The 16,988-nt window shown below is 29.9% G+C and overlaps 1 protein-coding gene and 1 long non-coding RNA gene across 3 annotated transcripts; both read right to left on the bottom strand.

Annotated features, from left to right (window-relative positions):
- Positions 1 to 8,233: 8,233 nt before the first annotated feature.
- Positions 8,234 to 11,772, bottom strand: LOC103579605 (uncharacterized). 2 transcript variants are annotated; one of them, XM_053742869.1, is made up of 6 exons: positions 11,408 to 11,772; positions 10,038 to 10,205; positions 9,620 to 9,790; positions 9,139 to 9,312; positions 8,900 to 9,073; positions 8,234 to 8,810 (listed from the first exon to the last, which is right to left on the bottom strand). In XM_053742869.1, exons 1-6 carry the CDS (start codon positions 11,516 to 11,518, stop codon positions 8,733 to 8,735), a joined length of 876 nt encoding a protein of 291 aa, XP_053598844.1. In that variant the 5' UTR covers positions 11,519 to 11,772; the 3' UTR covers positions 8,234 to 8,732. The 2 variants fall into 2 exon arrangements, with proteins under 2 accessions (XP_053598844.1, XP_008559265.1); XM_008561043.3 differs by lacking the exon at positions 11,408 to 11,772 and adding an exon at positions 10,329 to 10,978.
- A 2,601-nt stretch (positions 11,773 to 14,373) lies between these two features.
- Positions 14,374 to 16,258, bottom strand: LOC103579728 (uncharacterized). The gene is made up of 3 exons (XR_008404538.1): positions 16,058 to 16,258; positions 15,767 to 15,908; positions 14,374 to 14,927 (listed from the first exon to the last, which is right to left on the bottom strand). It is a non-coding gene; the product is annotated as an uncharacterized LOC103579728 (long non-coding RNA).
- Positions 16,259 to 16,988: the final 730 nt, after the last annotated feature.

Here is a 16,988-nt window from a genome sequence, read left to right as displayed (position 1 = left end):
TTTGGACTAACAGGGGATCAATATTGCACCCTCTGTACTGCCGACAATTCGCAACTTTATCATAACAATTATTTTTCCCCAATAATTTTTAGCCAAAAAAAAAAAAACAAAAAAACAAAAAAAAAATTAATTGTCATTTGAAAAACTTGTCCAGATATTTGATAATAAAAATATCAAATTTAAATTATTTACCCGCTAAATTTTCCCGCGTAACAAATAATTAGTAATAATAATTATTATCGAGTATTGATAATTGATTACAGTAATTAGCTTTAATTAATGTTATATAATTCCATGAGATGTTGACTGAATAATTGTTATTATTATGATAATAATTTGTGCGTGTAAATAATGATAAAATCTTATGGATTTTGATTCGACAACAGTCGCTGTTGTTGTTGCTGTTGTTGTTGGCACTGGTGTTGTTATTCTACAATCGCAAGCTTATATTTCGGTAATGCAAGTAGCACTAGAGTGGGTGAATATATACCCGCATTAGTTGAGTATCCATTTGACTAACACACGCAACTGGGCATAGAAATGTGAATTAGTAGCGTGCGTAGCCACAATTCGCGCACAGCCGAGTTCCGGAGCTGTGAAAATTACAGCAACGCATCATAAACAGAGAACAGAGGGCTTGATGAAAAGAGAGAGGGAGAAAGAGAGAATAGGGTGAAATGCTCGGACGACAAATCGATACACGTCACCACCCTCCCAACATATATTCCGTAGCCAAGATATTTACATAAAAGCAACTGATGCGAATACTACAGGACATTTATCGCTGCCAGTTTTGATTCAAGAGAATTTACGCCATACTCACCAATCGTCAGAGGCATCACTCATCATAAACACACCTGAATCCCTGTTATACTATTCTCGTAACATAAATACATACGTATATTTCCATGAATACGTAAATCTTCAATTTACTGATAATGTTTTCTCCTCCCTTATTTTATCACCGCGGTTTAAAATAATAACCAAATATTATTTCATCAGTAATAGCGTTTATATATATTTTTTAATGGAATGTTGATAAATATAAAATATCATGGGAAGGGCCGGTAGAAATGGATGGCTAAGGAAATCATTTTTGTGGATTCAAATAAAAATTTTTTTTTTTTTAAATTGTTGAAAGAAAATGTTGGCATAGGATTCCTCTAACATTTCTCTAGGATTCCTCTAGGATATCTCTAGAATTTCTCTAGGATTTTCAGAGAAGTCTTCTATAATAATTCGAACACATAAAAGTAAAGGAAAAAAATTTTTCTAAGATTTCTCTAGAATTTGTCTAGAATTTGTCTAGGATTTGTCTAGGATTTCTCTAGGATTCAGAGAAGTCTTCTATAATAACTCGAACACATAAAAGTAAAGGAAAAAAATTTTTCTAAGATTTCTCTAGAATTTGTCTAGGATTTGTCTAGAATTTGTCTAGGATTTCTCTAGGATTTGTCTAGGATTTCTCTAGGATTTGTCTAGGATTTCTCTAGGATTTGTCTAGGATTTCTCTAGGATGTCTCTAGGATTCAGAGAAGTCTTCTATAATAACTCGAACACATAAAAGTAAAGGAAAACTTTCTCTAGAGAAAACTTAGAAAAAATTTGTTTCTCTTCGGACCGGAGGTTCGATATTATAATAAACGGAGAAAATTTAACTCCGAGGAAATTAAATAAATAAACAATAATCTGCTCCATAGTTACTCCAGATTAAATCCACGTTCACTCCACATTTTTTTTACCGTCTGTCGTTTTATTTTTCATTTACTAAAAAAATTCATAATCCAATAATTAACTTTCATTTTATGGTTATTTGAAGATTAATAACCTTCCCACTGATAATAATAAATAATAATAAAACTTCATAGATATTTCATTAGATTTATTGATAATACAAAATTATAAGCCGTGTCAGTCACGCAATAGACCATAAATAAATAACTAACAAGATCATCAATTATTATTTCTCTGCTAAAATTACCATTCATTATTTATTTTTTAATCAATTAATGGTGTATTTGATTCTTCTAATTTTTTCAAGCTTGACTTTATAATTTATTCTAAATAAATATCAATAATAATTATTGTTTTGTGTGACGATAATTATGACAACGCCTCGGGGATGTGTTTTAGTTCAATAAATAATTATTAACCGTAATTGCGATATTAAATTGCATTTGTAAATATTATTACTGTTGTTAACCTTCTGGGTATCATGGGAAAACGGCTAAATGAACTGTCTATTGACGTCGAATGGATACGCTGAGGTCAGAGGACATAATATTGCTCGTGGCTATGTACGTAATATTTTTTGTAATACCGAAGGAGTGAGTTTTGTGGGGCTTTTCACATTTAATTGCTATCCAATTTGCCTGGAAAATGGAGGAAAAAATAAAAAAGTAGATAACAATAATAAACTGGAGAGATAACGAATCATTATTTTTGTGTTTTTGTTTTTGTATAAAAACAGAGGAAGATTGAAGCGGATCAAGTTCATATATTATGAGCAACTCCATTGAATTTATTTTTTATTTCCCCAGAACAAAGGGAAACAAATATATATAGATATATATATGTAGATATGTATATGTAGAGGAACGATATGTGTATAGAGGGTGGAACTTATGCGGGTATGAGCATGCGACATAGAAAGAACGAGAGAATGGAAAGCCACTTTTAAAATTTAACGAGATCCTTAAACCTCATTCATTCACGATCGTCAAAAGGCTTCAGGGTGGATGAGAAAGAAAGATTGTGGGTATAGATGGACGAAAAGGGTGGGAAAATAAATATGAGATAAGAGAAATACATACAGAAAAATATAAAATCTCATATTTGATTTTGTATAGAGAAAAAAGATTTCTTGGTGCAAGATAGACATTTTATTAATTACTACTAATACACTAAAAAATTTTTGGGGTTAACGAGGTTTAAATCTGAAGGGTATGTGAGGGGTGACTATTTATGTTGACGTTTTTATTTCAGTCAATTTTTAACTTAATACTTTTAAGCAGGTGATTCTGTGCAATTTTCAGATAGCAATAGTAAGAAAAAATATTTGAGTGACATAGACAAAAATATATACAAGATGTATATACTAGATATGGAATTTATTTGTAGATAAAAAAACAATTTTTAAATTACTTATTTTTTGCAGAAATTGAGGATTTTCTAAAATAAAGAGACAATTTGTTAGTTAGAACGTCAATTTATTCAATTCTCTCGGAGTAAAGTTCGCTTTCAAAGAGAAGTTTTTTTAAATATTGAAATTCTGTTTCAGAGTGAAATTCAATCCTAAAAGGAGATTATTTTGATATCAAAACTATGAATCGGAGTATAGGCGGATTTTAAAAAAATTAAAGTCACTGCTGAATAAACAAACTCCTCATTTACTCCGTATGTGGAATTTTTTTTTTAAACTCTGGAATTCTGAGTGACGGAGTGAATTCGGGTTGAAAATTCACTTTGAATATACTTCTATTTTTTTAGGGTAAGGGTGGAGTAAAATTTAATTGTTTAATTAAAAAAAAATAATGGTATTATTTGTAAGATAAATATATTAATTGGCAATAATAGTAATAATAATAATAATTAATGATTACACAATTTAATTAAATGTGATGTGATCTAAAATGTTTTGTTGGCTGATGATCATTGAGTAAACTTGTAGTTGCGTACATGTGAATGAAGTAAACATCCCGTGGTCCAATTATCAGATGAAAATTATTGGAAAATGGTTGTGAGTTTATATCTATAATTCTGTGTGTGTGAAACCAATTCTAACGAAGCCAATAGCAGGTACAGTTTGTAAACTAATTAGACAAGTTTTGCTTGAGCTTCGGTATAGTACTAAAGTAGGAGCGTTGAATTGCGATATAGAAATGCCCTTGCATATCCGCAATTAAATCTACTGTGTCCACGAGTGCTCTTTGATCAACACCACCGAGTCTCGTTTAACAATTAATTAACTACCCAATTAATATAAACTCTCTTCCATATCTTATTTTTTTTTTCATTACTGATAAGGTCGTAAAAGAAAAAAAAATGTCATCTGACAGCCAGAATAGAGAGTAAATTTTTCTAAAAACGTTTTAAAAATTTTGAGTTCCCGTAGTAGTAATAAAATTATCACTCATTAGAACCATATTTAGTATATATAATAGACGAAAAGTTTGATTTTGATCTAAAGGTGACCGGAACTAGACCAAAAACGATTGAAAACAAGTCGTAAAATTTTAATTTGATTTAAAATAGACTAAACTTTTCAGCTCAGTTAATATTCTTCACTGTTCAAATTTTCAAAGCTATCAAACTATTGGAAGAAATACTTAAAACGTATAGTTTAAGGACAAAAATTAAAGCTTATTAAACCAACTTTAAGAAACTCTTTACAGAAATTTTCTATAAGTGTTATTTTTAAAGTTATATAAGCTTTAATAGTGAAAAAATGATTTTTTTGAAAAATCGGGAAAATTTCAGACACCATAACTTCTAAAGTAATCAATCAATTTAGCCCATCTTTGATCTTGATCAAGATAATTGCCTATAGAATAAGTCTAGAAAATTTCATTAGGATCCCATTAGAATTGTAGGCGGTATCATGGCGACTGTGGTTATATATATAAATTTTTTAACGAGTGGTATTTTTTGAATCTACTACACGGAGTGTTTCTAACAGAAATTGAATTAATTGTCTTAAAAAAAGAAAAAATATAAATATAGACATTTGTTGAAAGGATGACAGACGACCGAATGATTCTACTTGACATCCATACGACTAGATACGCGATCAAGGGTGGACGGTTGATCGCGCAAACAAGATTGACCAATAATAGGTCTCGTTTACAAGCCGACAAACGTGTATATATCCGATGCATGGTCATTGTGTCCTCTGGACAAGAGTATGAGAGAGATATCAAGTGAGAGTAAGAGTAAGGGAGAGAAAGAGGAACAGAGTAAGAGTGAGAGGGAGAATATACGGGAGGGGAAAGGTCGCGTGTGCAGAGTGTAAATTTGCACGATCGATCGATATACAGTTTGCATTGCCATTCTACATTCGGCGCGAGAGCATGGCCATTCGGATTCAAATTCAAATTCACATTCACTAATACTATACTCGCGACTATACGTCTACTGTAGTCTCTTCAATTCGCTTTGGTACGCATGGAATCCCTTAATTACGAAGATTGCCAAGGCACACTTGTACACTGGCTGGACTCTACCGATTATTCTCGAAATTCAATATAAATCTCGCGACACCTCCACGACATCCTCGATACTAATTAGTTTTTGGTTCTATCCAACTGTCCTATTTGTTAACACTCAGCAAAAAGCTTTAACAGATTACCCTATTTGTCTAATACTTGAGATTCTCTTCGAAAATTTATCGCTGATGATTTCCAGTAAATAATTAATACCATAGTATGCATTTTTCAAGTATAGTTGAATTTAAATCAAGATCTTAGGCTGTATTATCCATCAGTTTTTTTCGATAACTCTGTACGATACACTGTAAAAAAACCGGTGTAATGGTTGATTTCTTCATGAGAGATAAACTAGAGTTTGTTATTCGGCAGGTAAACTTATTTCGGGTTTAAAATTTCAATTGTCCAAGATACCGATGGGTCAACTAGTATAGGGTTTCTTTAGACCAAAACTTGTATGTACTGTCACAAATTTTGAGTCCGCGGTGCTGAGAACAAAATTATTTTCCTTCATTTTTGTGGGCTAGGGTTCTTCTAGAAGACTTGCCTGATACTCTCGAGAGCTTCAGCATTCAATGGACGTCTTAATTTTGGTCAGGATCGCCGTCTAAGAAAATATATAGAAATCTGGGCTCAATTTCCTGAGTTCGAAAATGGCGGGAAGTTAAAAAAAAATATTTAACCTATTTGAGTCCACGAAAACTTGGGATTTCTTCAAGTACCTCATTTTGCCCCTTCCCTCCTCTCCTGAATAAATTTTACCAAATGTTAAGTCCTTTATTTAACTATAATTTTATTTCGAATGTTCACGAGAGCGCAAGATTCTCAATGCTCACAAAAAGGCTAATTGCGAGCTTACAATAATTACCCAACTCATCAAGAATCTTTAGCTTGTGTAATTCATGTTTGATACCCAATTTTCCAGATCACACTTGTATGTAATGTAATTGAGTAGGAAAATCCTCTAATTAGGAACGCCTGGTGTTTGCCGAAGGTTTGAGCTAAAGCTAAAGCTATTGGGGTTGAATCCAATGGCATGTTTTGTGATGAGGTAGCAAATTATTCGTGTTGGCTATGGCTCAAAGAGTACAGCTAAGCTCAATCTTGTACAGGATGGTTTACCGAAAAGCCCACGGCTCTTACCACCATCATAGACTCTTGATCAAAAGCACCTTATAAATGAAAACTCTCCTCTAGATTCCTTTAGCTCGTGGCTCTTAGTCACGTTCATCCTTTTTTTAAACCATTATTCCTTCCTATTTATTATCTCGCTTTGTTCTTCTTTGCTTGTTTTCTTTTTTTTTTTTTATGCTATTACTTTTACTATGCTTTGGAGTACAAAATAATTTTAGTACTGAGTATGTTGTGATTTTAGTATTCGTCTGCAGTGATCTGCTATGAAGTAAATAATTAGAGTACTACACTCGAGGTTTTAAATAGAATAAAATAGACATACAGATACGTGAAATGAGAGTGAATAAGAATTGGAAGATAATGATAGGATTCATGAATAATAAAAAAAAAAAACGTAAATTTATACTTATTTGAATATCGTGATATGAATATAAAGTTAGTGAGTTTTATTTATTTACTTTATCAATACGAGAGATCTAATTGAATTTTAAATCACTGGATTGTATGGAATTGTGTTTGAAATTGTTTATATTTATTTCGATTGGCTGTTGATTTTTTTTTATACATTTCTGACATAAATTATTTTGTTTTAAAATTTAGTTTGTCAATTTTTATTGATATTTATTAATTATTAGTACTTGCGGGAAATTAGTACACTTTTCACATGGAGTAGGTGAAGTATAAAACACTGAGTGGATGAGGGGGAATCCGTAGATCCAACTAGGTTTGTTTTTGGGGAAAATTGAGCTGTAGACTGGAATGTAACGAATTTTTGGAGTAATAAATTAAAAAAGGAATATTTTAAAAAATTACACTTATAGTTTTTTTAATTTTCTATGTGTGCATATATATATATTTTTTTTTTTAAATGAATTATTGAAAAAAAAAAAAAAAAAAAAACCGACAATTGTTAATATTTTGCTAACTTCAGGGTTATAATTTTATAGTACTGAAGTTATCCAAGGTCTAATAATTTTTGGATTTTTTTATAAACGACGAGTTAAAAAAAAATTAGTCTATCGGTTGACCCTGCGGGCCAGCTCTAAGATTTCCGGTTGTTCTCTATTTCTTTATGCCAGAGCTATTTCGGAAGCCCTCGTCTGAAGCTTCCATGAAAATACATACTCAATACATAAACATTACATACTCGGGGCTCGGTGTTGGGAAAAAAATGATTTTCCTTCATTAATGAAATTTAAAAATAAAAATGTTGAATAATTAAAATACAGATTACATTAAACAAATGAGTAAACAATAACATCAAAGCTTAAACTTCTTGGGTCAACGTACACATAAGTTAAGCTTTCCCTAATTGTACTTGTTGCGATTCCCCTCTGACCTGAGCGTAGCCAGTCTGGCATTTGGCCAAACCATTGACAAACGACATTTGGTATCGCTTTAAACTCACGTCCGTTATTAATTTAGGACAAGAAATATTTATTTGGTAAAGATTAAAATAACTGATGGAATGGAAGGATTATATATTATATACTGTGCAAACAAGGTCTACTCAAAGATTTTGTTTGATTAGGTGAAAATATTTCCCGACTCATGTCCTGACTTAAATCCTTTCATAAAGTACACGGAGATAAAAGAGATGAGAAAAAGAAAGTTTAATATAGCAGAGATGAAAATCTCATGACAATAATATTACCAGTGAGGAAAAAACCCAACACTCGTCGAGTTTAATCTCAGCTGTATCACGTCTCTATGTGATTTACTAATTACGCTGTTTCTTGCACTTCCCTTCAACGCTTATTATAAACATTTGTCTTATTTTCTCTCTTACGTTATATTATTATCTCTTAATGAATCCACTTTATATTTATTTTTATTTCATATGTATGAGTAATTGATTTATATTTCGAAATAATTATATATAAATACATGTTTTTTATAAGATTAATAAGCCAGTAAATTGTTACATAATGCAAGACATTAAATCTGTCTATACACTGAGCGAAAAAAAATAATTGTGACAGCCCTGAAAAAAATCGGGAGTGAATCTTGGTGAGAACAGATTTTATTTCATTCCGGATTCGTTCCATCGGAGTTCTGGAATTTAAAAAAAATCACTCCGCATACGGAGTAAATAGAGAATTTTTTTATGGACAGAGTGATTTTGGAGTAACGCAAATTTCATTTCAATTCGCATTCACATCAGAGTTTTAACACTTAAATAAATTTGTGTTATTTTTAATTCATAAAATGTTTTAATAACTCATTCAATAATAATTTCATATAATATATAGTGTAAAGGTTAAATTATCCAACAGTTTTTGTGAGAGTATTTTATATTCCCATGAATCATTATATTTAGATCCTCATGAATTTTTTCCGAATCCTTATAAATTGTCACGTGGATTTTTATGATACTGATGTTCAAATGATTTATCAGACAATACATGCGTGAAGTTTAGTGTTCCGCATAGAATAACATTTTTTAGAACAACAGTCATAATCTTCGACACACTATACATAAAAGATATTAATTAATCAATTAAAACTATTAAATAGAACTTTTTTTTCGTGATATTAATAATTGACTTTATATTACATACATAATGTCCATTCAAAACACAGAAATTTGAATTTTGATTCGGTTTGCTAGTCACGGAAGAAGATGGAGAGTACATTGTCCATGACTTATTAATTGGAAGATACATGCATAATTTAATTCCAGTAAACCCTATTGGAGCACAAATCTTTTCACAACATTGGCTCAAATCATCACACTGAAAAAAATAATTTCTTAGTGAATGATGGGCCGTGGTACTTTGTTTTTTTATTGTGCACATACATTATAACTGTTTGGCGTACAATAATCCAGAGTACTGTTTAATATAATTATTGTAGAATCAAATGAATTTTTTACTGAAGTGTCAACAGTCACCGTCGAGTTAACACAAGCTTTAATAGAATGATATCCTATGGATACGCATAGCTCGGAACAACATTCGTTGTTAGCAAAACACTGTAAAAAAACAAATTGTACACTGTAATAGTACATTAAGGGTGGGTAATACTTAACCGAATTTAACTTTTCTAATTAGATTTTGAATAATTACGCGACTCGAATGTTAAAAATCTTCTGAAAATATTTGTTTTTTCGGAAAATATAAAAATTGCTACAAATTTTTTTTTTAATGATATTAAAAGTTCATCCCATTCTTTTCATTCCGGAGGATTTCATTAAATGAAAAATCATCCACTCCGCAAATGTTTCGCAGTGTAATTTATCTCAATAAATAACTAAATTATTTAATTTTTTTATTACATACAAAGTATCCAGTTGATAGACATTTAGTTTCCGACTTCTTTGGTGTTGATGTTACAGAATAAGGTGTGTTTCCTACTTTTGGTTTATTAGGATCAGATATACTCATACAAAGTTGATTCGCCAATCCTACAACTACACAGTACTTTGAGCAACATTGACTTCGTTGTGTACACTGGAAAAAAGTATCGAATTTTTAGGTGGTAGTTAAATATTTCATACAATTATTTGATACTATTGCGTTATGGAGGAAAAAAATTGGTTAGTTTTTATTTTGTTGTTGTACTGAAAAAATCGGGTGTGAATCCGGAGTGAATACGAATCTTATTTCAATCAAATCAAATAAATATCCCGGTTCAAGAAACTGACCCTAAATTGATATAATTATTGCTACTATATTTTTTCTGTTCTTGTATACGTACGTGATTCCCATCGGTAATACACATATCGGTTTCTTTTTGACTGTCTTTTGTTTCCATTGAAATAGGTGGCTTGTTTACTATTGATAAAGTAGGCACGCATCTTCTAATAGGTAAGGGGTACACTCTGGAGTGACATAATTTTGAACAGCAGGCATTGCTTTTTGTACACTAAAACATAAAAAAAAATTAGAAACGCTGTCGATTGTGATTAATAGTTATATCGATTGATACACTGATAGAAGGATTTGTTTAGGAGTAATAAATTGATTTATTAAATTTTTCTCAACTGACTTTTTTGGATTTAACAAATATTTAGTAATTATCAACAATATTTATTATAATGAAATAAGTAACTTCTTTATTATTAAGAAATATTTTTAATGCTAACAAAGTCTTATTAACATAAAAGAAATATTTGTTAGTACCAAACAAGGCTTGTTAATATTTAATAAATATTTCTTAGACGAATTTGTCGGTAGAGGGCTACACACGAGCCTGTAGTGGTGTACAAGTATTAAAAAAGCTATATGTGTGTGTCGTTGCGACGTCATATTGTTTACTCCGTTCTAGCTTGCATTGTTGGTTAAACGTAACCTACAACTGAAGCTCTCATATACTTAAATAATATTTATATCAGAAGTGTTTTGTAAATTGTCATCCATATTATAAATATGAAAATATGGAAGCCTTGTTAATTTTATTCAGTTCAATTTTAATCAAATATAAAACCATTAAAAACACATGTACTATCAAACGGATTTTATGTTATTTCTCAGCGTAGTTTAATATAAGAAATTTTAATTTGTTTATTCTAGTTATAGTGTTAATTACTATGAAATTGTATTTTGAAATTAAAAGAACAGAAAATTTTATACGATGGTTGTTTTAGTTATTTTTGTTTATAAATATAAATATTAATGAATGTGTGTAGCTGCATGCAAAAACATATATAGATACATATTCTTGAACTGTGTGATTTTATGAATTAAATTTTAATAAATAAGTTAATAGATAATTTCTTAAATATAAAAAAAAAATTTGTTCAAATAATAAAAAATATATTAAATATAAAATATTCATTTATTAATTATTAAAAAGTGATTTATTAAATACTAATAAATCATTTTTTAAATGGAAAGAAATCGTTTATTAAATATTAACAAATCGTTTATTAGATGCTAAGAAATATTTATTAAATACAAAAAAATGATGTTTAAGAAATGATTTGTTAAATATTAATAAATATTTCTTAACTAAAGCTCCGTTAAGAAATAATTTGTTAAATATTAACAAATCTTTTTTAATACTAAGAAATCCTTCTATCAGTGTAAGGGTCATTATATCTATTATCTATTTTCTATTTTACATACGCTTGAGCCATTTTCTAAGCATTCCATTGTTTTTGGCTCGCATTTCGCTAGAGCCAATAAAAAGATGATATTCATAAACAACATTACTTTTTTAAAAATATTTTTTATCATAAGACTTTACACTTTACGTAGCAAACACTTGAATGCTATAACGCAGTAGCAAGAATAAAAATCAAGTAACTGCCTGACAATAGTTATATTTAGATAGACATTAAAAGTTACTTTTACTTTTTATTTCTAATAAAATTTTTTAATTTCCTGTACATAAATAAATACGGTGTTAATTTAATTATTTGGTAACATCTATTTTTATTTTTTTAATTAGATAATAGTAGTTTATCTATCGAGTGTGATCGTGTTTAAGACGCGAGTGTGAAGATTGGTGCCCGAGCCGAAGGTGAGACGTCACTATTAGAATGATTAGGTATCTTTTTTACCAGCTGTATCTTATTTAATATTTTTAGCTGCCGACTATAGGCGCTAAATGCCGTTGATTTCAAGTGTCTGTCACAAAAATTAGTTTATAAAAGTTTTACAATTAATTATAATAATTTTTCATTTGTGATCATGCACTGGAAAATCTTCAATGAACTTTCATGGATTTCTAGATTGACACCTAAATGGATTTTCATGGTGTTTTCAGCCAAATTCTCATTGGAATCAGTCGAAATCACACTGTAAAAAAACTGGTGTAAGTAACGTTATCCTGGTGTTTAAGTTATCGGTGTTAGATTTAACACTAAAACGGTAACAAACAACACCGGTAGCGATGTTAAATTTATCCCAGTAAAATGGTGTCAAAAAATAACAGTTTTATTTTTCAAGCATCAAAAGTCGAATTGTATCTCAAATACAATAAAAAAGTTTAATTGTCTCATAAATGAATGATACGTTTTTCGTTAATTTGAAATTTCAAATTGCCGCCATTTTTAAACTAATTAAACGATTTCGCTCATCTTTGAACTTAACCGAGTTTATGTATGTATGAGTAAAAGTATATTTATATTTATGTAAAAATATGTATATACATACATTTATAAACTTTTGAAGCAATGGTATTTTGAGAACTCACTTGACGAATTGTAATAGATTTTCTTTGAAAATTTCACCATGAGGAAAAATGAAATAAAATGATTGCTATGTAATCAACTAAAAAAAAAAAATCAGAATGTGCAAAGAATGTTTTTGAGACGAAAAAACTCAAAGTCATAAATTTCATGTCATCTATGAATTCTTTAAGCGAAATCAAGACGTTTGAAAACTTGCCTAGGGAAATTCTATTCGCATTTAGTTTTTTCTTAACAAATAAATAAATAAAAATGATTTACTTTCATTCATTTATTATTTATTAACACTAACTTTTTAAACAACGAGCGAATGATCAGCAAATGAGTGCCGTTAAAAATTTTCTCTTTACTTTCTGGAGTCATTTTATTGTCAGACTATTAACCGGCAGTAAACCGTTTGCGTATTTTCCACTGGCAACTCCCTTTCTTCCTTTATTTCTTCTCATCCCTAATTCCCTTTCTCTTTCTCTTTCTCTCATTCCTCTTGGTACAACTCGTAAACGGATGACCGAATAAATTTACCTCTTTCCCTCTCCAGGCACTAGTTCACATGCAATTTAATTCTAGAATTCCAACCGGCAAAATTTCGCTTTTCAATTATACACACATCTCACACCTAAAACACTCCTCATGCGTTTATGGTGACTGGCATACACATACAAACCAGACAAATGTACTTTAATTATGAAGTGGTTTAAAAAAAAAATTGTTGGACGTAACAAAAAAAATAAAACAAAGGTATATTTACCGCGTAAACTTTTGAAATTAAATGGATAATGACAGGTACTGTGTATCTGAGTTTGGAGAGTCATGAATCAGTGAATGGTGTAATCATCACTCTCAAGAGCTTTTAGGTGGACATGGAATAAACTTTTTGATATTTATATGCATATATATTCATACATAGTTAACTCAACACTCAAACTCATGGAGTTTATAAAGAGTTGGTTTTGATTGTATTGTTTGTTCTGGTATACGCATTCTGCCGCTTATAGTTTCCAGTAAACTAGACACTGAGTACTTACACGTAAAACAGAAGCTTGTACTGTTGAAACAGTAGAAAATAGTACATATGTATGTATAGAATTGAATTCGCGTATACAAAACCACTTGTACTTGTCATACGTCTCTTTCTAGCGCAAAACTTTTCCAAAAGTACTTCTTGTTGTCTAAAGTCGATACATATCTAGTTTTCTTCCTTTCTTTTTATTTTTTTTTTGTTAACTTAATTGCCAAGTTTTGGTGGTTGCAAGTTGAAAATAAAAGTACGATTTTGAGTGTTTTAAAACGATGCCTTCTTCCCTGTATTTAAATTTTGTATAAATTATATATCTTAAATTTTTAATTGAAAAAAAAATTTTGGCAGAAGAATTTTCAGTCCAAAGAAAATGATTGTTTTCATTTCATAAATATAAAAATATATATAAGGATGATAGTAATTTAAATTTCATCTAATTTTATTTGTAGGTCTTGTTTATTCTTTAGGGTGTAAGTAGTATTTTGTCTGGTGATAAAAGTCGTGTGAGAATGAGAATAAATGGTTGAAAATGGACTGCATGAGTAAAAAAATTTACCATTGGTAATACGACAGTTGTATTGACATTCAGGATGGACGTAAAGAAGAAAAAGTCGTTGGATAGGAAGTTAAGAATTATGGTGGGTCTTGAAGATGAGGTTGTCGTGGGACATGGATGTTAAAGTCACTCTCGGGCGACGAGTGAGTACGCGACTGAAATGTCTAATACTGATCTATAAAGCCTTGTCGATATATACTTTCTTCAGTTACTAACTTCATCTTAACATATTTCCGGCTGGTTGAATTATGGATAAAAATAATATATTTCGATGGGGATTATATTCCTAGTTGTTATTGATTTTATTTTCTTTTCTTCTACAATTAATTTTCTCTTTTTAAAAGAATATCAAATATCCCAATGACAGGGTTTTTAAAATATAAAAATTATTTATGCTTAGTGTAGAGCTGAGTAATAATAATCCTCATTAACATAGTAAATTAATTAAGAACAATGATAATTAAATATTAAAGCCGATATAATTTATTCATAGAATATAAAAAAAATAAAATATTTTTCAACTTGCTGCTGCCCGTGTTTTAATTGGATCGGATTTTATTTAACTTACTTGCTTGAGTATTTCATTTAATAATTGAAAATAAGATGAAAATGTTATAATTTTTGAATATTAATTAAAATACTGAATTTAGATGAAATACAGTTGACTTGATGGCGATAATTATTCACATAATTATTCGAAGAACTAGTGAATTCCTAGTCCTCCTTCGTCAGACGTAACACTCAGCATCTTTGTTAAGTAGTTTCGGTACTAATCAATTAGTCATTCTTGACGAGAGTAAACTCCCGGTAACGATACTCGAACGAACTTGAGACGCTAAACTACACGATTAGACAGATGGAATCTCGTTGATGAAAAATCTTAAACAAAAAAAATTTTTAAGAAATCAATAATAAATAAAAAAGATTAAAGATTTTTTGAAATCCCAGAAAATTTATATATTTAAACACATTGTAAAAAATTTTGGGTTTACGGTGTAGTGCGAATGATTTGGTGTGAAAATTTTCAACACTTCCGCTGTGAACGTTATACAACGCACGGTGTTAAATTTTACACCACGTAGATTAGAACGTTCGTACCCTCAATGGTGTAAATGCACTGTAAATTTTTTTAAGACTTGGTGTAGTGTAAATGACAGTGTCAAAATTTTGGTGATAAAATTATGGTAACATGCAATGGTGTAAAAAAGTATATTACACCGTGTTAAATTATACGGATGGATATTTTACACTGAGAATTTTTTACACCATTATTACCCAGTACATTGTGGTGTAAAGTTCTCGGGGCCATTTTCGATACAGAATAAAATGCTCCTGAAATTAAAAGACCATTAACAATTTTCGAATCTTTTTTTCCAATCAATCAATTAAAAAAAAAATTCTAAAAATACGCACATGTAGAAAATTTAAAGAACTATAAGTGCAATTTTTAAAAATAATTTTTATTAGTATTTTTTATAGTTTTGAAAAAATTCAAAAAATTATTAGACTCAGCTACCTACAGTATTCTAGAATAAAAGGATTTTTTGGTGCTAAAAATTTACACTCGGCTCCACGAAATTTTTTTTTGCCCAAATAAATTTTTTTACATTATAAATTTTTTCAGGCGAGAAAAAAACTCTTGCACCAAGAAATCCTTTTTTTCTGTGCACTTAAATTTTTTTTACGTTGGTTTAGCTCCCATATTAGGTTAGAAATACCTGAATCACCTGGAACAGTATATACAGAAAATGTTGGAGAAGCTTTTGCACTAGGTGCAGTGAGGTAGAAAGCCCTATCCTCTCTTTGGTATAATTGGGTCGCTCGGTCAAACCACAAGCGAAATTGCGGACGCGAGAAATCCTATGAAATAAAGTGCCGGTGTCTTAATAATTAAATAACACTCGAGAGAGCCTTTAATAATAAATCAAGTTCAAACAATTACATTTAAAATTTTTAAAAATAAAAAATTGTTTTATCATTCATATTTATTAGAAACAAAAATAACTAACCTACAAAAGTTACAAAATCATAAGTTTTTATTTAAATTAAAATAAATAAAATTTTTAATTTGTCAGCAATAAGAATTTTATTAATTTACGAAAAATATAAAATAAAATAAAACGTGACCTGGACTCTGACTAAATAAAACGTACGGGGAATAAACTCCGGGGATAAAGGATTCACGACGAGCGTGCGAGCGAGATCGTCTGATAAATAGATAAAGACACTAAATTGTACAGTAAATGTTGAATAAGGAAGAGAACACGCGCGGGGAAAATTTAACCGGCGCGAAAGTAGTTGCGCAAAGTGACACGCGCGCGGTTACTCTTTAAAGCCGGAGTCCGCTGTGCGCATCAAGTTCACTTCAGTGTTCAGTCAGTTCACGTTTATCAGCTGAACGCGCTCGTTGTATTTACGTTTTTAAAACCCGGGAACCGCGTGAAATAAATAATTATTGTTTTAAAAACGCGTTACTAAAAAAAGTTCAGTGAGTCGTGGAAGGTTTGAACGAGCGACAAAATATATATTGTCTTAATTTAATTTTTAAATAATATAAAAGTATATTTAATGTATAGTGACTATAAAAAAATATTTAATAAATTCTAAATAAAGTAAATAAGAACGTAATGAATAAAAAATGAAAATAATTTTTTAAATTATCGTGTACTAGTGATTAAATTTGATCTGTATTACGTGTCTGTGAATTAATCCCAAGTGTTTTAATTACTCGCTGTTGTTTATTTTCTTGAGGATATTTTTTTTTTAATAGTAAAATACGTGTAATAATAATTAAGTGGCATTTTAATTTAGCAGATATTTATCTACGAGAATTGATATTTTTTTTAGGTGAGTCAGTGAATATATACTTTAATTTATTATTATTGTGATCCTGAATTTGACAGACTATCACGATTGTAGCAGACAAATTCAAAATTGTAA

Source organism: Microplitis demolitor, chromosome 2 (genome assembly GCF_026212275.2).
Source record: "Microplitis demolitor isolate Queensland-Clemson2020A chromosome 2, iyMicDemo2.1a, whole genome shotgun sequence".
Classification (NCBI taxonomy): Eukaryota; Metazoa; Arthropoda; class Insecta; order Hymenoptera; family Braconidae; genus Microplitis; species Microplitis demolitor.
This window is presented reverse-complemented; position numbering and strand designations above follow the sequence as displayed.

Excerpts from the sequence above, each read along its gene's own strand:
- LOC103579605 (XM_053742869.1), bottom strand. The coding sequence starts at position 11,518 with ATGATAAAAAATATTTTTAAAAAAGTAATGTTGTTTATGAATATCATC. Across the intron at positions 10,206-11,407 it reads GCTTAGAAAATGGCTCAAGC|TGTACAAAAAGCAATGCCTG; the intron begins GTATGTAAAATA and ends TTTATGTTTTAG. Across the intron at positions 9,791-10,037 it reads GTATTACCGATGGGAATCAC|TGTACACAACGAAGTCAATG; the intron begins GTACGTATACAA and ends ACTTTTTTCCAG.